We start from the raw sequence: 22,318 nt of genomic DNA on the forward strand, positions 1-22,318 counted from the left end.
TATATATGTATATATATGCGTGGGTACGTATGTTGGTATATATTTATGTATATATACATACGCACACACGCGAACTCAAAACATGTATAATATTCCTACAAAAGAAGGAAAGAAAGAAAGTAAAGAAAAGTATTGAGAAAAAGTGCACGCACGAATAATCGCATTCGTTAAAATATTATTATTACAAATATATCGTTTGTCCTATCGATTGTCTTTATCTATTACTTGTTCGAAAAAGAAAGTGTGGAAGGGACGTGTTAGCACGAAAACTCGAAATCTTTTTATCTTGACACGCGAAACCTTTAAAACTACTACTATTTGCGTCTGTAACGCACAAAAGCTTGAATTCGCGTTCGGCCGACTCGTATTAAAAGCCCATAGACCGTGGATCGAATGAAACTAATTGCAATCAGGCTTATCTCATCCCTCAATGTATATTTCAACAACGATGGTGGCTTCTCGCGCTTTGAAGAAAACAAAAAAAAAAGAAAAAAAATAAAAAAAAAGCAAGAAAAAAAATAGAAAGAAAAGAAAAGAAAAGAAAAGAAAAAAGAAAAAAGAAAAAAGAACAGAAAAGAAAGAGCACAATAATAATAATAATAATAATAATAATAATAATAATAATAATAATAATAATAATAATAATAATAAAAATCGGCGAGCTTTTATCATCGAGTTTCGCCGTACTCGTGTCGCATGTTTTTGCCGCCCCTGACTTTTTCCCCAACCAACCACCCCCAACCCCTCCATCTTCGCGGATCGTTCGATCCGAAGCTATAAAAGTAAAAAAGCGAATCGATGTCGATTTCTTAGAATTACATTCGATTTTAATCTCGAACGGGCAGTCTTAACGATATATCGTCGTCCCTCCGTAGAGCCGACGGAATTGCGCGAAGACATATGTATGTATTTTAATTGTTTATTTGTTTACCTATTTATTTGTTTATTTATTTATTTATTTATTTATTTATTTATTTATTTATTTATTTATTTATTTATTTATTTATTTATTTATTTATTTATTTAAAAAATGTTCTTTCTTTTGCTCCCTCTTTCCTTTGGGAGAGCCAAAGAATGAAAAAAGATCATTATCAATATTTTGTTTTTATTATCTTATTCGGCGCTCGTACGCCATTGCCGCGTACGCTGATTTTTCTTAGAATTAGTAAATTTCAGAAAAAAATTAAACGATTCGCGATAAAAGTTACATATTGTTATCACTGCCCTCTGACTCTCTATTTGCATATCCTTCGATGTACCGACAACTATTACGACGTTTATACTAATGCAATTGTAACTTCTATAAGAGTATCTACCGAGCAAGGTGTTATCCTACTAAATAACTTAACGCATTAAATTACGATTTAAGAATCTGGCAAATCGATACCTTTCACCCTTTCGTCTCACCTCGATATCGTCTGATAAACAAAATGGCGTAATATTATTAGTCGTCAGGATGAAAGGAGGAAAGGAGAAAGGATATTGACGACGTATACGGAGTCGAGGATCCGAAAAGTAAGCGTAACACTCGACGCTCACGCGACTCCGCCTATTCTCTCTTAAATTAGGTAGACAGGAATTATATTTTACATTGTACAGTTGATCGTGCGTACGAGTGCACTAATATTAGATAGAGAAAGAGCATGTGCTTCGCGCTGGGACGAGAGGAGCCGAGAGAGAAAAATAAAGAGAGAGAGAGAGAGAGAGAGAGAGAGAGAGAGAGAGAGAGAGAAAGAGAGTGTGTATATGCGTGAATGAGAGAGAGCGAGAGAGAAAGAGAGACGCCGTTCGATCGCGCATATTTTTGTTGTCGGCTGACTCGTGACAATTTTTACACGCCTATACATATATATATAACATTATACATATATATATATATATATATATGTATGTATGTATGTATATATGTGTATAGTAGCACTCGAGTGTGTAAAAGACTGGAGGGAAAAAGGGTATATATTATATGCTGTGTAATTCTTTCGCGATCGTTCGAGCGATCGAACGTGTTTATTCATCGTATGTAAACCGCTCTAGTCAGCCTCTTTATCATTTCGTGAATTAAATACGGATATAAATAATGTAATACGACGTAGGCGTATGATGCATTTAGATTTTTTACACGTCAAGGCGAAGCCTACTGTGCCGTTTCGTTAGAAATTCGATTTTTAAGCAGAAAAGCATCTTACCAACCAATATCCTCTATCCCCCTATCCTCTACCCTCCTCCCCATCCGCCTGGTCACTCACCTCGTCGCCATAAATAAATTTTGGCAATTTATTATTAGGCGCGTCGAACGTACGTACGTAAGTACGTTGCGTAAATACGCGCGTATTTAATTTACTTACTATACACAAGCACACAAATACACATACATACACATTACACATATTCACACTCAGTTAAACCATTCATCACCATTTTTCTCTTTTTTCGCCCCCGCGATGTATCTTTTACAGTGAACGACTGGATAAAGCGAATAGATTTTCACGTCATACGCAAGAAAATACACGTCGCACCGTAGTGCGCGCACATACGCGTTACAAAATTTCTCAAAAATGGAGACATGTAAATAAATAGAGATAATGCCGTAACTACGAAAATTATATGAATAAAGTATTGAAAAATATGTGAGCTCGTGCTTGTGTCGTTGATTTTTTTTTTATTTCATTCAATCCCGATATATGTCACATGTATCTCAGAAATATTTGTACCCCAGGTAAGTCACAAATTTTTCATTCTTTTCTTTCCTAAAGTTCAATTAAATTCATAATTTTATTTTTATAAAATCAATATCTATATTAAAGTCGTAGCTACGAATAGCATACTTATTAATACTTTGCATCTTGGCATTTATTACGCGAACGATCAGTATAACCGTATAAAAAAAAAAAAAAAAGAAATAATACTTCATACGAATAAATCATAAGTTTATGTTAATTTAATTGCAAATGTTACCAAAATTTTAATCGCGAAACATGAACGAATTAAAAGTATTTAATATAATGAACGTATTTAAAGTAACACATGAAGGATGCTTCAAAATCGCAATTTTTATTTTTGTTAAACGATACAACGTTCGATTCATTATTACGCGTACAATTACATTAATAATCTGAAAAAAGAAAGAAAAACAAAATTATTAATATTATTCTTATAATAAAAAATTGTTTGAATTATTAAGGAAATGTTTAAATAAGAAACTTTCTTATTTCTATAATATTAAATTTCCTATAATATTAAATTAATAATGATAAAGTTGGAATAAAAATGTTCATTAATGAAATACGTAATTAAAACGAAATCAATCGACACAATTTTTGTACGTAAAGGTTTTTCTATACTCGTCGAAATACTGTATAAAGATAAACATCTCTTTTCTGACCTTGAGAGATTTCGATTGTTTTTGTTTTATTCTTAGCTGGAGAATTTCTTGAAAATACACAAACGTTAATGCGTATCTTTACATCGAATGTTACCTATCTCTTTTTCTATTAAACATCGCTCCATGTTATTAAAAAGAGACAAAATTACCTAACTCATAGGAAGAAAAAATCGTATTACAAAATCCGTGTATTTAATACTACGTTATTCTAGCTCTTTGAATTCTTGGAAATGTTAAATAATCAATAATGTAAATGATCATATTAAACAGGACAAGATTAAAAGTACATCTCTCCGTATATGTGTACGGAATATCCATAGATGTGTATATATATATATATATATATATATATATATATATATATATAGATATATAGATACATATATAGATATATAGATACATACATATCGATATCTCATATTATATTTAATTTTCATATGTATTCAAATATATACATATATATATATATATATATATATATATATATCACAATTATAAACACAAAATTATTAGAACATAGTTTGAAAGCGAGAAAAATATCGATGTTATGAAAATAAAGCTAAAAACTAGAAGAAAAATTACGATACAATTTTTCCCCGGGGTAATCTACGAGGGCGATTTTATTTTCGTGAATATCTTTCGCACGGCTACGACGTGTCAACTTACCAATGCGGCCTCTTGAAAATTATGCTGTAAGTTATCGATTGATATATTGGAAATAAGTCTACATTAGAAAAAAAATATGCTAATTACTTGTAATTATGCGGAGCGACGAAACACTGTGCACTTGTAACTATGTTCAAGATGGCGAGGAACCACCAACAAGGAAGACAACTGGACCCCGTAGTTCAAGTACATCGCTAATCAAATCAAATATTAATTATCTCAATTAAAAATAATAAAGAATATAATAAAAGTACATAGATAATATGATATGAATGATAAATGTAATTAATTCGTATTTCAAACATAGATAATAATTTTCTAATGAAATAATTATATTTTCTAGAGATACAGAAATATTAAATATATACACACTTGAATCACGTATGCATAGATGATCTCTACGTTTTATATATTACGCGCGGAATAATGAACAATTGTTAAATTGAAATAATTCGATAAATATAGATATTTAAATTTAATATATATATACGAGTACATATTTACTGTAAGCGTTTGGAAAAAAATAATAGTCGAATTTTTATTTATACATATCGAATGATTACATCATTTATGATCGAAGTAATAAATCAATAATAATTATATATAATGGAGAATGCTCAACTATCGAAAAGAAAGAAACGAAGAAAATACATATGTAAGTACACAGAAAATTAATACGTGCGAAATCAGGCGACGAAAGAAAAAAGTAAAGAAAAAACTCTCGGATATTTTTGTATATATGAAACAATAGAATTATTACATATTTTTATTATTAAAGTTGAGTAACAAATTTTTGGATTTTCTTTTCCAAAGGTTTAATTAAAATCATAATTTTATTTTTATAAAATCAAATTTTACGTTAAAGTCAAGTCACAAATTATTTACTTTTTTCTTTTCTTTAAAATTAAAATAAATTAAATTTATACTTTCATCTTTCATAAATAATATATTTCATATTTCCAAAAAAATTCAATTTTAATAAAATCATAATAACGAAATATGTGATATGGCAATTGTGGAGATCACTGAAACTGCACTGAATAAAGGTGCACATGGAATTGAAACAAGCACATCGAAATATATATGTGCCAAGTTCTCCCTTTCAAGAATTAGGATCGAGATTAGGATAAAAAATTTTTCATTTTTTCTCTTTTAAATTTAAATTGAATTAAATTCAAAATTTTCTTTTTCATAAGCAATCTATAATTATATATATATATATATATATATATATATATATATATATATATATATATATATATATATACATGCACACACACACACACACTTTCTTTCCTTATTTCTTTTCTTTTCTATAAAATCAAGTTTTATTAGAGTCATTAAATTAAGATTTTTTAAAATCACAAAACAAATAGGAAATAGCAATTGCAGAGAATACCAAAACTGCACTGAGTAAAATTACACATAAGGATGAAATAAGCACACTTAAATATATATCATGTTCTTCGCTTGTAGCGCATTACAAGAAGACAAAAGATTAAAAACTTTTTATATTCGATATAATTAATTCAATGTAGATTTCGAAATTAAATTTACAGGAGCATAGATTTATACATGTGATAAAAGCAGATTAATGAAATGATGATTTTAAAATTTATAGATACAAATAGATCTTGAAATATTGACGAAATAAAATCGACCGTGTGAAATAGACAAAGGTTTAAATTCGGAAGGGAATAATTAATAAATAAAATTATTTTATTAATATTTAAACAATAGAATATTTTTAGAAACATGACAAAAATTGATAGATTTTTAATTAATAAGATACAATCGATATAAAATAAATTCAATTTAGTCTTTCGATAAACATAAATCGCAAACTCGAAGGGAATAATTAACGAATAAGATTACTAATATTTAAACAATCGAACAACAAATCTTAGCAAAATTACAAAGATGATGGTCAACAAAAGAAGAGAGCTTTTAAGCGTTATTTATATCAAACGAGTTCTTTACGTATCGGACATCAAAAGGCGCTGTTTACATCAAGCGAGTGCTGAGTGTTATACGTTTGTGGCATCATTCACAGTTAGAAGGTTAAGCTTCTAAATTCTAATAGTGATTTAGTGATTTAAAAAAATTTATATTTTATTCATCTGTTACTTGTAGAATAGTATACTATAAGTAAAAACAATTATGTATTATTATAGTCTCTTTACAAAATAGAAACGTGATACTTCGATTATATATGATCTTGCACGTATATATGTATATAAATATATGCAACATAAACAGTATGTATGTTTTTCATATATTTTTCGATGATTAGAATACATGAAAGTTATGTAGCAGTATATTGCATAATATTTTACACACGTTCAATTATTAATAATCAATATTAAACAGGATAATTAAATTGAGGTATTAGAGTGATACATTTTAATCAGATATTGAGGTTAGCTTTGTATAAATCAACAAAATTATATGTGATGATAAGGATATTCAATATTGCCAGAAAAAGATACTATTAATAAATGATTCGTTTTTAAAAGATTTATTGCATTTTCTTTTAAAAATAATTAAAAATTAATTTCTTGTATTTCTTTATTAACAGATAAGCTAAAAAATGCCAGAAATTAAAGTAACGCCATTAGGGGCAGGTCAAGATGTTGGGAGGAGTTGTATTCTTGTGTCAATGGGAGGAAAAAATATCATGTTAGATTGCGGCATGCATATGGGATTCAATGATGAAAGACGATTCCCTGATTTCTCATATATTGTACCAGAAGGTCCTGCAACCGGTTACATAGATTGTGTTATTATTTCACATTTTCATTTAGATCACTGTGGAGCACTTCCATATTTTACAGAAATGGTAAGATTTTTTTGATAACTTCTTTATTGTAACGTTCTTATTCGTAAGATAATTTTATTTACAGGTAGGTTATACAGGACCAATATATATGACCCACCCTACAAAAGCTATTGCTCCTATACTTTTAGAAGACATGAGAAAAGTAGCTGTAGAACGTAAAGGAGAAAGTAACTTTTTCACATCCCAAATGATAAAAGATTGCATGAAAAAAGTTATTGCCGTTACTCTTCATCAATCTGTTATGGTGGATTCAGAATTAGAAATAAAAGCATATTATGCAGGACATGTTCTTGGTGCTGCTATGTTCTGGGTACGTGTAGGATCTCAATCTATTGTATATACAGGAGATTACAACATGACACCAGATCGTCATTTGGGTGCAGCATGGATAGATAAATGCAGACCTGATTTATTAATATCAGAATCTACATATGCTACAACAATTAGAGATTCCAAAAGATGTAGAGAAAGGGATTTTTTAAAGAAGGTATATATCACATAAATATGTTAATATCTCTGTATTAACAGAAATACCTCAAACACAAATACTTTCGTTGTAGGTTCATGAATGCATAGATAGAGGTGGAAAAGTTCTAATTCCTGTCTTTGCTTTGGGTAGAGCTCAAGAACTTTGCATATTACTTGAAACATATTGGGAAAGAATGAATCTAAAGGTTCCAGTTTATTTTGCTTTGGGTTTAACTGAAAAGGCAAACAATTATTATAAAATGTTTATTACTTGGACTAATCAAAAGATAAAAAAGACTTTTGTACAACGGAATATGTTTGATTTTAAACATATAAAGCCATTTGACAAAGCATACATTGATAATCCAGGAGCAATGGTTGTATTTGCAACACCAGGAATGTTACATGCTGGTTTATCTTTACAAATTTTCAAAAAATGGGCACCAAACGAAGCTAATATGGTTATCATGCCTGGATTTTGCGTACAAGGTACAATTGGGCATAAAGTCTTAAATGGAGCACGTAGAATAGAATTTGAAAATCGTCAAATCGTCGAGGTGAAAATGGCTGTGGAGTATATGTCTTTTTCCGCACATGCTGATGCAAAAGGAATCATGCAGTTAATACAATACTGCGAACCTAAAAATGTTATGTTAGTGCATGGCGAATTTGCTAAGATGGAATTTTTAAAAGAGAAAATTAAGCAAGAATTTGGTACAAATTGCTATAATCCTGCTAATGGAGAAACACATGTTATTACAACTACTTCAAAAGTTCCAGTAGATGCTTCGCTTGCTTTACTAAAAGCAGAAGCAAAGAGATATTCAGCTTTGCCACCAGATCCTAAAAGACGGAGATTATTACATAGTGTCTTAATGTTAAGAGAGGATGGAGTTTGCCTTGTGGATGCAGATGAAGTAATATATAAATACTAGTAACAGAAATGTTTAGAATTTAGAATGCTATAGTATAATTAACATTTTTTTGATTAGGTGGCTAAAGCAGCAGGTATAACTAAACATGTTGTACGATTTACTTCTACCGTTCAAGTTCGAGATCCTGGACCTGCACATTCCACTACTTTGAAATTGTTACAACCTCTTAAAGAAAGATTATCAGGTTGGACAGTACAATTAACAGATGGATCAATATCTGTAGAATCGGTCTTAGTTAAAGTAGAGGGCGATGAAGATGAGCAAAAAAGTGTTTATGTTTCCTGGACTAATCAGGATGAAGATTTAGGAAGTTATATATTAGGATTTTTGCAAACTATGTTAAATTGATAATAAATAATATCATGAGAAAGATAGGACTATAGAAATATTGTACATATATCTGTGATATTTGTTTGATGACTAATGTCATATTTTTAACAAAGTAAATATTTGAGCTTTATTGTTATAATATCAATTTTATTTTATATTGTTTTTTACAATATAAATATAAATATTACCGAATATTTTCAAAAAGAGAAAAAATGAAAATTTCAAATTATACGATAATAAAAAATAATATAAAAATAACAATTAGTTATCTTTTTTATATGAAATTAACAACTTGAAATTGAAAATGTGAAAGATCACATGATTACATAATCCCACTGTAAAATAAAATATATATATAGACCATTAATTGATGTTAAAAATAAATAATATATAAATACCACATTTAATTACGTGCATTTATTTCCATATATATATAATTCTTATTTTATATTACAATTAATACCTGACACACTACCAGGATTTTTGAACTGATTAATTTATCGACATAATATTATCTAATCAAGAGTATTTTGTTATTAAAACATTAATAAAAATATAAACAATAAACAGTTGTTTTTGACACTATAACTTTATTCCGTTGTTTTTATTAATATTACGTGGAAGCTACAATTATAATTCCTAAAAGTGAAAACAAGTAATCTCGTTATCAGAATGATTTACGAGAAATATATTAATAGAAGAATACATAATTATTGTGCATTGATTCAACAATGTGTTAAAGTGTTTTCAAATTCCTCAAAATTGCTCATATGCTACAATTTTATCTGATACTATGTTCACATATTATCGATCAAAATCATATAATATTAATATGAGATTAAAAAAAAAAAAAAGAAAAACAATGAAATTTAATGAACTAATTCTAAGTCTTTAAACATTATATAAGATACGAATAAGTACAATGCACGATCCACTTTATTGTTTATAAAATCAATGAAATATAATTACTCGATCAGATTAATTATTAAATTATATGATATATAGATCATTTGAGGTCAATGGAAAGTATATTGAAGATGTATTATCAAATTAATTGTAAGAAGAGAAATGCTGTTTTTAATTTGTTTTCACCTTAATTATATATATGCGATAAAAAAAGGCATTTAAATTATATTAGTTAATCCATTATTAGATTTTATATAATCTCAGAAAATTTGATTTTTTCATCCAATATGAACGAACTGCTTGTCATGTCATTAGAGTATTTTCATTATTGTGACTCACAACTTTGTTACTCAAAGTTAATGAAACAAAACAAATTTATCGAAATTATATAACTGAGTTCTCTAAATGCTTCAAACTCTGTGCTTTTCATTGACCTTTATGGTTAGCACTAAATAAGATATTTATAGGATTTCGCAATAATATAAATTTTCAATCTGTTTAGCAAAATTTGGTGTTGCCTATGCAATTCTATATATATAGGCCTGCATAAGTATATATCCATGTATTATTCCTCTAAGAAAACAGTTTGGCTTATAATCCAGAGAACTATCCTGATCATATACTATAAATCCTTTTCTTTTTTTTTTATGTATAAGATTATTTCATCTTGTTCGTTTATTGCACATATAATCTCTTAACGATTTTAGCTTTGTATACAAATGCTTTAACAATGTGAAAAAATGTCTAAAAAATGTGATATTAACCATACCTGTCACATATGGAGAAATTCATTTACATAAATGATTTCATTATACGTATACGTAAATTTAAAAACTTTTGTTAGAAAAAAAGAGACATTATCAATATACTGAATGAATTTTAATTTCGAACATAACGTAATTATAAAACCTTCCAAACAATTTTAAACATTATGTTTTAAGAACAGAAATAAAATTTAATTAAATGAAACATATAAAAAATAAAAAATGTATAATGCACAAATAATATAATTCTTACATTATTATTACTTATGCTTCCTAGTAATAATAATCGCAAACATCAGCTTCAATGTCTCTTATTTACTAACTATATGTTTAATTGTTTACATTTTCTCCACATAATAAAATATGGTATTCTTCATAATAAACATTATATTCGTAATATATTTTAATTGTTATATTAGTCTTCTCAGTAGCAAAGTATGCCATTTATGTGTACAGTCTGATTCCATATACATTTTATATTTTATTCCGATTTCTTTTTACCATCTAACCTTTACATAGAATTAACGTAGTTTGTTCTTTGAAGTTACTTTTTTCCTGAACCACCCTGAAAGCATAAACATGATTTATAAATTTTCATTAAAACTTCACGAAAAATTATAACATGTAAAAGCAATAGTTTCCTGTACATTGTTCCATCTGATACTAATTAAACAGTAAAGCATAAGTTTTTGGTGAAAGATGCATGTTTATATTATATTATATAGTTGAGAAACATTAAAATGCGTGTTTACTTATAATGACATATAATACAGAAAGATCATAAGTATCTACACATAGTTATATTATTGTGTGTTAAGTGTTATCATACCACAGTATATAAAAAACATATGTAATACCCTTAACATCGACCTCTTTTTTCTTGACTGTTAGAAATATAAAAATTATACTATGAATCAATAACTATTATCATATGAAATAATTAAATATGATTTATATCCCAGCTTTACCATATAATTATTTAGATTAAATATTTAATATAAAATACTTTCCTCCTACAATACTGAAAATAAGTAGACTTTTATTCTATTTAGTGACTAGAATTTTAGAAGGAAAATAAAAATAGATGATCTTGAAAATCAAAAGTAAAAATGATATTATGAGGCCATGTTTTAGGGTCATCTTTATTAATCATGAAGTGATAAGTCATCTGATAATGCAATGATACATAATATAATACGTTCTATGTGCAAGTAAATATACCATTCGATATCTTCACATAAATAATTGAATAAACACGCAAAAATAAAAAACTAATTTATTAAAATAATTACCATCACCAAAAATGCTACAAACCATTGCAAAGAAAACCAACTACAGTAGATAATAATTTATTGTTCCTATTAAGGCAATAAATACGTATGATATTGCTGCAAGCAAAGATGATTAACTTAAGCAAACAATAAAAGCATTGGACACAAATATTAATTATACTATTTAAGCCTACAATGAAGAATGGAAAAAAAAATGAAATTATTTTTTTAAATAAAAGAAAATTACACAGTATACTGAAGAGATTATTTTGAATGGCGAAAGCGTGTAGTTTTGCAGTAATCAAACAGTACAAGTTACTCTTGAATATTGATAATGTATAATGTATCTACAACTAGTACACTAAAAATGTATTTCCTTCGTTCTATAAAGAAAATATTTCATGTAATGTTTCAGATTATATAATTGGATGCTCTGAAAAAGAATAAAATAAAACATATGAAAGCAATATAAATATATCAAGGATAACACACTAAAAAGTTATAATGGATGAACTAATAAGTAAATGAAATTAACATATAGACTGCTTGAAGTGTACCCTTTACCCCAGTGTTTGTGTTTATAAAATTTGATTTATACTCATTATGTACATTCACAATATGTCCATCATCTTCATTGCCGTTTTGCGCATTTTATATACACTTTGTAACATTATGTTTATTGATATGTCTACGATTCGTCGGCTATTATATTAAAATCTATCTCTATAATTTCTACATAATGTTATTTATATAAAATAAATTTTACGTTTTCTAAAAGTGAATAACCATACTAAACAGTATCACCTGATGTATAAAACTGCAGAATAATCTGATGTATAAATTGCAGAATAGATTTATGATTGCACAAACGGTTTAAAAATGGTTTCGAAAAATGATAATATTCTGTCCTATATGATACACACATGATACTGCACGATACCAATATAAAAACACACATATAATATTTATGGACTTCAAGAATGTACATGTAACTGATACATTTTATTACATGTGCTAAAACATTCAAAATGCATTATGATAAAGGAATATAATCTATAACTAAGAATTATACATTGTGCAAAAATTTCACAAGAACGACACATTATCAATATAAGTCAAGGCACATAAATCTTAAGATATATCTCAAGTTTATTCTTATAGATTGGATACTTGAAGAAACTGAGTAAATATATATTAAATTGGCATAGATCAATCATTTAAAAAGACTAATTCAATATTTTTCAAGCATGGATAGATTATGTTATTCCCTGTTTAGAAAAACGTAATTATAAGCAAACTGATGCATAAATAAAGATTTAACTCAATATTAGATAACATAATCTGTGTTGCAAAATAATAATTTCATTAAAATCATTAAGAAACCTGACATGAACCGCTAGCAGCAGTCTACCATTGACCCTTTTATAAGGCTAAAAGAAAAATCTCGAGAGAATTTCATGTCTAGATTTGCATACCTGCGAATCTGCGCCGTTTTGCCGTGGATTTCTTAGTGGACTGTCAAAAGAACGAAAACAATAAAATCGTTATTTTTTGGAAGATGATACTTCATATGACAAAGCTATTTTTCTTATTATCAGAAGAACTGCAATGAGCTGCTGCCACGTGTTACGCTGATACGCTTTATACATAAATCTTAAAATTAAATTTTATATTGAACAAACACTGGGACAAAGGTATAAACACACTGTATTACATTTGATATTAACTTTTTCAATTGCCATAAAAGAAATTCATCAATATATGTATATCTTTTTTTAAATTAAAAAAAAAAAGTAAATTTGTATGACCAATAGTCACAAGAATTTGCTTCAATGCAAAAGGGAATGATTGGTTCAGTAAACTTTCATATTCATTAATACAATGATAAATTATATAAAAATATATCCCAAATCCTGTGTATATATATGAAACATTAAATATTTGTAAAATATGTATATGTTAATCTATTTTATGATAAATATTAAGATCTTATTTTATATGAAAACAAACAAGTCTACATATGTATACAACATTTTCCAATTTTACTGTAATTTTTTATTTAAAACCACGTCTAATGTTATATTCTTGCTATATACGTGCGTCGAACTATATCTATAGATAAAAGTTACAAAGTGTACATATAGAATAATTATTCGATGATACTCTAAACAAATCTACCACACATTACTGTTCAAAATTGTAGATTAAATACAACAAAATAATAGAAAGAAAGGTGTCAACATCGTCACAAAGAAATGTTATCAATATATCGATATGTAAAAATACTGGTTATACTATATAAGTCTAATTAATGATCTGCAATCAATATAATGACTTACAAATATGTAATTCAAATAATTATAAATACAATAAAATAGTAAAAAAAAAAGGAGTCAACATAATGTTACAAAGAAATGTAATGAATAGATAAATATATAAAAATACTGAAATACATTATATGAGTCTAATTAATTATCTGTGATCAAGTATAATAATTTAAAAATGATATTTCAGTGACTGTCAATACATTTTAAAATAATTATTATTGCAAGAATTTTAACATAGTATAGAGAATATAAAATACCTAATGTATATAAAAATATTTTTTAACGAAAAAAAAAATCAATCTTAAGAGTAAAGTAATAATGTAAAAAAAAGAAAAAGAAAGAGGAAAAAAAACATTTTATGCAACATATATGTGTTTGTGACACAAATAGAAAATATACATCTAATAGTAAATAGAACATTCTCTTTGTAATATTAAGCCTGAAGTGAGATTGAACCTACACAATAATATAGAGCCAGTAACATTTCTTTGATTCAGAGATTCATAGGTTTACCTTCCTTTTTTTCTTGTGTTTTTTATGTTGCTGGCCAATCAATGGATTCCAACTAGCCTGTGTATTGTGATCTGTCATATGACAAGATTTGGAGGAGTATTTTGAAGTAAGAGAGCTGTTGTCAATTTCTTGTTGAGACTGAACCAAATTCATAGACTTGGTCATGGGACAGTTTGCAAAGTCTGTATTCTTGAGGAGAGTACTTTGTAATGCAGCAATCAGACTTTGTGCTGCTAGGGGCGTCTGCATTTCAGATATACAATTATTTAACTGCTAAGAGAGTAATAATAAATAATTTTTATCGAATATCGTATAAACCTTTTTTTGAAACATTGACATGGATATGTAAAATGAACAGTGCAATTCTCTATAAAATCATAAAGATAAAACATACATTATATTGCTGATCAATTTCATTCATAATATCATAAAATATATTATATAAGAACACGTTCTCTCAATGAAATTTTTCCGAAAACCCCACCTCCCCTTTCCTTTTTTTTTCTTTTTTAACTAAAAATAATAAATAATATAAATATATACTTGCTAAGGATATTAGCAAAATAAATGTCATATCTAACATCTATAATAATATATGAACACAAATTATGAAGTATTAATTTTCTATGAATAAGTTCTATATATTATGAAATCTATAAATACAAAACAAAAATATATATCAAATTTTTCACGCATATGCTTTTCATTATATAGTGCAAAACAATTGCTTTAAGAATATATTCATATAATATATTCATACAAGCATATACCGATGCACCTAAAACATAATCTTTTTTGCCGAAAGCAAATAATTGATACGCGTTTGCAGTTTGTGTTAGAAAATTATATATACACACGCGTACATACATGCTTAACAGTAAAATCATGTTAGTGTATAATTATTAGCAAAAAGAAAACAAAATTTTCAATAGACGTGGATTTACTATTTGTGTATCATAATTTCATAATAAGATAAGTAATTTATATTTCATACAACTTATCTTAATTTTATTGAACATGTAATAATTCCTAATTTCAATAAAATTTAATGGTGTATCAACATGATATCATATTAAAAGAAGATTATAGAATAACCTTACATTTTTTTCATACTTTTAGATATGACATCACTTCATAATTACCATAACCACAGCATAAGCCTCATAAATAAATTTATCAAAAAGAAGGTACTATAGGTGCAATAGTAATAATATGATCTATTTATGTACTAACCTCAGACATAGGAGAATCAGAAGTGGGAGGGCCATTCAACATGGATTGTTCAGAACTGCTACAACCACCACATACCTCATTCTAAAATAAAATAATATGATAATATATAATTGTGCATAAATATAATTTATTTCTTTCGCAATTTAATTTTATTATTTTAAATAGATACTTTTGTATACCTTTAGCTGTGATATTTCTTGTTGAAGTTGTGTTACAAGATTTTTTTCTTGCGCTAAACTGGATTCACTAGTTTCTACTAGAGCATGTAATTTGGCTACTGATGCATCTAATGTTGTCCTTTTATTTCTTTCCATCTGAAGTTCTTCTGATAACCGTGTCTTCTCCTATAATTAAGTAATAAATCAAAACATAAATATATATAGTATATCATTAAACTATTAACGAACATTTGTTCTCATTACATTGTATTTATATTATTTGTCTTATTAATTACTAACCTCTTGAAGTTTCTCTAAAGCGGCAAGATCATGATTGCACATATTTCCATTTGCAACAGATTTCTGTGCAACTTTAAGAATTGATAATTCAGCATTTGTTTGTTCTCTTAAAGATTGAGCATCTTGTAATTTAGCTTCCAATTCAGATATCTTCTCCCGAAACTATATAATAAGAAGAAAAATCATGTTAACGATATATTAGATATATAAAAATAAATATAGTGTAATTATAATCATTTTTAATCATAACTCAAATTACGAATATCTACCTTTTCATTTGTGCTTAATTTTGTTTGTAATTCAGTCAATTCTAGCCTAAGATTACAAACTTCACTTTCCTTCTGCTGCAATTGTGTTTGCCATCTAGTTTCTTCAGATTCTATATAACTTTGCAATTTATTAAGCATGCCTTCCTAAAAAATTGTAAAAACAATTGAATTATTTATAAAAGTTTAATTAATTAGAAAATATTATCTAATTGTAAGTCACTTTAAGTTCTACTTACTGTATCATCAATAATTTGCTTATAATGTGAAACCATGCCTTGTAAATTTTTATTTTGTTTTTCTATATCTGTATTTATATCCATTATATTTTTATCTTTTAATGTATTTATAAAAGAGTATACTTTATTTTCAAAGGCATTTAGCCATTGCTCGTGTGAAGTTTCTGTAACCTTTATCTCTGGAAATACCCTTTGTAAAAATGCTTTGGTCAGTTCCTGTTGCTCTGCCTTGATTTTTTGTGTTGTATCCTAGTAATATAAAACAAATTTAATAATAATAATAATAACAACTATGTTTATAATATATGTATAATATACACGTACATGTAACCTCACCAGCATATATGTATACAAATATAAATTTATTTAATTTATGAATAAAATAATAGCATTATATAGAGGTAAGATAAGCTTAACACATAGTTTTTAAGTTGATTTCAAATGTAATATACAAATAAAATAAAATAAAAAAATTGCATATTACCACGAACAAAATAAAAACTTACAACAATGCCTTTTCCATTGTTAGATTTAGCACGCGACTCAGCGGCAGAAAGAGCTTCCATCACTTTCCAGTTTTTAGTACGTAGCTCCTGCACTCACCATAAATAAGATGAATTGTATATATATCTATATATTATTACAACATATGTGATTCATAAACATGAATATTTCGAATATTAATCAGAGAATATAATTGGTAAAGTGATGGAAGCAATTGAAAACAAGAGAAAATAACTTTTAGAAATGTATGTATACAAGAAAATATATATACATGCATTGTTTCGATAAAAAACAATAAAATTAAAGAGTATCCATTCTTCACCAAATAAAATTATCTCACAGTTTCATCACTCACATTGTTTTTCGATCTTTGTGCATCCAAATCATTTTGCAGTCGTGCAACTAAACTATTCTGATTACTCATATCACTTTGTAATGCATCAACTTGTGCGTTTAACTGATTGAGTTTTGCTTCTTTATGTGTTAATTCTGTTTTTAAAGCATCTAACTGACTATCTTTCTGTGCTAACCTATAAAAATTAATGTATTACTTTCAGTTAAAATATATATGTACTTTTAAAATATTGATATATTAAAGGGATTGTAACAATTAATAACTAAATATCAGCTTAAAAAAGTAATAATCTTGAGATAAAAAACAGGACTACGAATAATAAAAGCAAACACTAAAAAGAAAAGAAAAAATTATATAAAAATTAGAAAATGATTAAATAAAATTATATGTGGATGGTATTTTATACGTACAAATTAGCATTTTCTAGTAATTCAGTATTATTCTTCTGCAATTTCTCCTCGATTCCATTTTCATGACCATCTGCAGCACGACGTTCAGTAGTTGCTGTCAATTGAGAAGCTAAAGATTCATTTTCTTCATGCAATTTTTTAATTTCCTTTTGCATCTCCATAAAATTCACAAGCTATATTAAGAAAACAGTATATAATTAATAATTATTTCTATTATTTTTATTATTTATTGATAAATATTTTTTAGATATTTTTTAGATTAAATAATATATCAATAATACCTGAGCTGAAAGTCTATCATTCTCCTCCTGTAATCTTGCAATTTGAATTTGTGTCTCGCTTGATTTTTTTTCATTTGTCTGAAGTCTCTGTACTTCAGCTTTTAAAACTTTTAATTCGCTTCCAGCCTCATTGTTTGCTTTAATTTGTTCATGTGCTTTTGCAAGTACTATCTGTAGTTGTGTGAGCTCCTCTTGAAGATTATGTGATTTATTATGATATTTGACAACTTCATCTGTTAATTGTGCAATATTACTGACTGCTTTATCGGAATCGTTTCTCGATCTTTCTAATTCCTTTTTCATATCATTATATCTAGATTCAATATGCTTCACTTCTTCTTTAGATTTCTTTAAGTCATTATAAATAAAATCAAGTTCTTCTTTACATTTTTTAAGTTCTTCTTCTCTGCTACATAATGCAGTCTTTAATGTTGTAATTTCTGCAGCTTCAGATTTTGCTTCATTCTTTGATAATGATAATTCCGATTCTAATTTAAGTAGTTCAGCTTGAACTTTAGTTAATTCAGATTTCAAAGAAGAAACTTCATTAGCTTCTACTTTTACTACATTCAACTCTGTCTGCAGTGAGTTTACTTGTTTCTGTAGTTCTTGTTCATGTCGATGTGAATTTTTTAATCTGTGATCTACATCAGCATGAGCACGATGAGATTCCTACAAGAAATTTTATAATCATTACATAATTAAATCAAAATTTATTTATGAAGCATAATTAATAAATATATTTACCTCTAACTGCCTAGCAACATCTTGGAGTCTGTCACTAGTTTCCTTAAAATGTTGTAATTGTTGCTCTGTATGTATCAATTGACCTTGCATTATGCTTAATTGCTGCTGCAACATCTCTATTTCAGCTGTACTGTTAGCACAAGATACTTGCAACTCGTTTTGCAATTCTTGTACTTCCACATGTTTTTGTGCCAATTGTCCTTTTAATGCAGTTTCATTTTCATGCATTTGAGCAAATTGAACTTCCATTTGTTTACGTTGTGCTATTAATTCTTGCTGCATGTGACCCTGAGTTTGATCTTGATTTTCTTGCATTTTATGAATAATTGCAGTATCCTCATTAACTTTCGTTTGTAATTGTTCAATTTGTCTAGCAAATCCTTGTTTCTCTACAGCATGGCTTTCTAATATATGCTGCATGCGTGTATGTAAAGTCTGAGCTTCTGTTATTTTATTGTTGAGTGCTTCTTCCAGTTGCCTTACATTAGCAGATAATCTAGATTTTTCTGCATTAAATTCAGCACGCAATTCTTTTACTTTATTTTGAAATGCAATGCTAACTTCATGCTCATCAGTCAATGCTTTTTCCTTTTCTGCTAATTGTTTTTTTAATTTAATAACAGGATCAGCACGACCTTCAGTCCACTCTGAATGTTCTGATGGATTGTCTAATTGTTTATTTAAAAGTTGATCGATAAGGATTTGTATTTCTGAGCGACTGAGTTCAGCTTTTTGAATAAAAAGCATCAAAAGCGAAACATTAACAGCATCTTTATCACCACCTATGATATAATAAAATTTAAACAAAATATATAAGTTACTAAAATGTCTATATATAAATGTTAAAGTTATATTGAAATATATTCAATAAATGCATATTTACCGATCTGAGCAAGAATATCATTTTTTTTCTTTGTTTTCTTCGATTCCTTGTTTGATAATTGAACAGAGGGTACAGGATCTTTAACCACTTCTTTTGTATCCTTTATTATTGCTTCTTTCTGTTGATCTTTAGTCTCTTTTACACCTTCTTTATTTGCAACAGATGGTGCATTTACATTAATACTTGTTTCTTTTTTCTCTTCTTTTATATTTTCATCTTTTTTCTTAATTGGTTCTTTAATATTTCTTTTCACTTTTGTAGGAGTTTCCTTCGGAGATTTACTTACTATTGACTCAGACTGATTAATTTGTTGAAGATTTTCTTTCTATGATAAAAAAACAATAAATAATAAAAATTAATAAATTTTATAAAAAGCACATTAAATGCTTGAATTTATAAAATATTTACATTTACTTTTTAAAATAATTTATTAATTAATTTTTAAGATCATTAATTCATAAAAAACTTTAATGTTTTAATATGTAAACCAGGGCTTGAGAATTGTTATCAATCTCGGTTCTCAAAACGGTTATGAAAGATCTTTATTTCAAATAACTGTTATGAAGAACCGAATTTTCCAAATTTTATTTGTTTCGGTTACAATTCTTATTTGCGTTCCTATATCAGCTTCATAATCATTATTTTTTCAGTTCTATGTTGGTTCTTGGACTTTTTCGTAATTGACATTACTATTTAGTACTATCCATGTACATATTTTTTACAAAATTATTATAGAAAAAGGAGAAACATTTATATGTATCATAACAGTGTTGAAATGAATGAAGCAGTTACATACCTTTTATATTCACACAAAAATTATATTATTTAGGATAAAAAGTTAATAAATAGGAGTTTCGATTTCTTGTTCTCAATTTTGATTTTATTCTGTCGCATACTGTATATGAATTGTTTTTATTCGTGACATTTGTGATACCATGTCTATGAAGCTTTACCAATAATTAAAGACATTGATCTGCTATGAATAATTATTAATCTCACACATGTATCTATCAAATCAAATTTGGTCTTCTTACTTTAGTTATTATTATATATTTCAATACTTCTTTTTTTATCATCCCACCTATAAATTTATTTGGATGATGATTATCCAAACGTTTTAATAAATTTGTAGAATCATTCTAAAATTTTTAAGTTGCAAAGTTAAAAAAAAAAATAGTAAACATATATATGCATATATGTTTATATCAAAATTTTTTAAGAACAGTGTTTAATAGTGTATTGTAACTTATTCATATTAATCAAAATTCTTAAAGTACTTTCATACAATATCATCTTTTTTTGACTATTATTTTATAAAAGTGTCAGTCTAATTTAACTATTTAATTATATAATTATTAATTCTTTACACTACTATTTACATTACTATTTACAGAACTATTTAATTACTAAATAGTGAGTATTTTCAGTTTCTGTTCATTATAATAATCAGAATTGAACTGATTCATTTCGTATTACTAAGAAATTGATTTTGCTTCGATTTTTTTTATCTTGACACCATGGCTCAAATGTCTTTAAGGATCGTTGAAAAGCTTCGAGTATCGCGTTAACTTCGCGATATTACAATCCTTTTAACGAGTCAGTAGAGATAAACAAAACATTTGCACGTTAAGTATGTGATAGATGCAATGGATTACAATTATTGTTGGATGGTAATGAATGACAAATTATAGTCAATTGTTGAATTTTGGAGCGAATTTACATACAGCAATTATATTCACTTCGAGAATCGTGAAAGTGTTACGATATCTGAAGATTGAGAATACGTTCCTATCCCAATCACATATATATGTAACTGCTTTATTTATTTAAACAATTCGTTAGAAATCAATGACAGGGCATAATAAATATTTCTCCTTTATCTATAATGATTTTGTAAAAAATATACACGTGTATAGTAATTCGTAGTTGCAAAATTAGTGATTACGATTATGGAAAAATTAATACAAGAATTGATTCTAAAACTGTTTCAGAACCTAAATAAAACTGAAAAAATAATGGTTATAAAACCGATATAGGAACCCAAATTTGAACCAATCGAAGCATAATAATTAGAAATTTCAGTTTTTCATAACAATTATTCAAAATAAAAGTTCTTCATAAGTGTTTTAATCAAAACATTTTATATAACATTTTTAAATAACTATTTTCGAACTGTAATGTAAACGCTGTAAGGTAAATTATAATGATAAGCATGTTATAACACATTGATCTCATCTAAGAATTTCTTTTATATTCAAGCATATGAAATATTTTTCTTAAGGAAGAAATATTTTTCTTAAATGTACAAAAAATTGAAATTATTTAATAATTTAATATATTAGGAACATTGAACACATTTTTTATATCATACATAAAATAATCAATGTATTACAATTAAATCATAAAATTATTGCTAAATTAAATTAGCATAGACATGCTTTAACCCTTCTTAAAATTATAGCATTCCGATATAATAGCCAAATTATAATTTAAAAAGAAAATGAATGATATGTATATGAACCAAGCAATTCTACCAAAAGC

At 27.0% G+C, this 22,318-nt stretch overlaps 2 protein-coding genes and 1 long non-coding RNA gene across 14 annotated transcripts in view; 1 reads left to right on the forward strand and 2 right to left on the reverse strand.

Annotated features, from left to right (window-relative positions):
- LOC124951552 (early endosome antigen 1-like) overlaps nucleotides 1–22,318 on the reverse strand; it is a 33,991-nt gene that overhangs the window by 8,101 nt on the left and 3,572 nt on the right. For 3 of the 10 annotated variants that reach the window (XM_047500121.1, XM_047500116.1, XM_047500117.1), the window contains 13 exons: nucleotides 19,778–20,102; nucleotides 18,895–19,676; nucleotides 18,148–18,819; nucleotides 17,867–18,039; nucleotides 17,457–17,631; nucleotides 17,104–17,190; nucleotides 16,598–16,846; nucleotides 16,362–16,505; nucleotides 16,093–16,254; nucleotides 15,814–15,978; nucleotides 15,635–15,715; nucleotides 14,402–14,674; nucleotides 9,019–10,855 (listed from right to left, as the gene is read on the reverse strand). In XM_047500121.1, the coding sequence (XP_047356077.1) occupies nucleotides 10,835–10,855; nucleotides 14,402–14,674; nucleotides 15,635–15,715; nucleotides 15,814–15,978; nucleotides 16,093–16,254; nucleotides 16,362–16,505; nucleotides 16,598–16,846; nucleotides 17,104–17,190; nucleotides 17,457–17,631; nucleotides 17,867–18,039; nucleotides 18,148–18,819; nucleotides 18,895–19,676; nucleotides 19,778–20,102 (3,309 nt within the window). In that variant the 3' untranslated portion in view covers nucleotides 9,019–10,834. Of the gene's footprint in view, nucleotides 1–4,135; nucleotides 4,243–9,018; nucleotides 10,856–13,036; nucleotides 13,077–14,401; nucleotides 14,675–15,634; nucleotides 15,716–15,813; nucleotides 15,979–16,092; nucleotides 16,255–16,361; nucleotides 16,506–16,597; nucleotides 16,847–17,103; nucleotides 17,191–17,456; nucleotides 17,632–17,866; nucleotides 18,040–18,147; nucleotides 18,820–18,894; nucleotides 19,677–19,777; nucleotides 20,103–22,318 lie in introns of those variants that run through there. The other 7 variants (XM_047500119.1, XM_047500118.1, XM_047500123.1 and 4 more) reach the window with 7 other exon arrangements.
- Nucleotides 5,975–10,327, forward strand: LOC124951555 (integrator complex subunit 11). Of its 3 annotated transcripts, none has more exons than XM_047500128.1 (5): nucleotides 5,975–6,108; nucleotides 6,627–6,887; nucleotides 6,952–7,374; nucleotides 7,448–8,272; nucleotides 8,348–10,327. In XM_047500128.1, the coding sequence occupies exons 2-5, from the start codon at nucleotides 6,639–6,641 to the stop codon at nucleotides 8,636–8,638; spliced, it is 1,788 nt and encodes a 595-aa protein (XP_047356084.1). In that variant the 5' UTR covers nucleotides 5,975–6,108; nucleotides 6,627–6,638; the 3' UTR covers nucleotides 8,639–10,327. The 3 variants fall into 3 exon arrangements, with proteins under 3 accessions (XP_047356084.1, XP_047356083.1, XP_047356085.1); XM_047500127.1 differs by having other exon boundaries at nucleotides 6,065–6,306; XM_047500129.1 differs by lacking the exon at nucleotides 5,975–6,108 and adding an exon at nucleotides 6,317–6,433.
- LOC124951561 lies at nucleotides 20,186–22,315 on the reverse strand. Its single transcript, XR_007101639.1, has 2 exons — nucleotides 20,574–22,315; nucleotides 20,186–20,476 (listed from the first exon to the last, which is right to left on the reverse strand). It is a non-coding gene; the product is annotated as an uncharacterized LOC124951561 (long non-coding RNA).

Source organism: Vespa velutina, chromosome 9 (genome assembly GCF_912470025.1).
Source record: "Vespa velutina chromosome 9, iVesVel2.1, whole genome shotgun sequence".
NCBI lineage: Eukaryota > Metazoa > Arthropoda > Insecta > Hymenoptera > Vespidae > Vespa > Vespa velutina.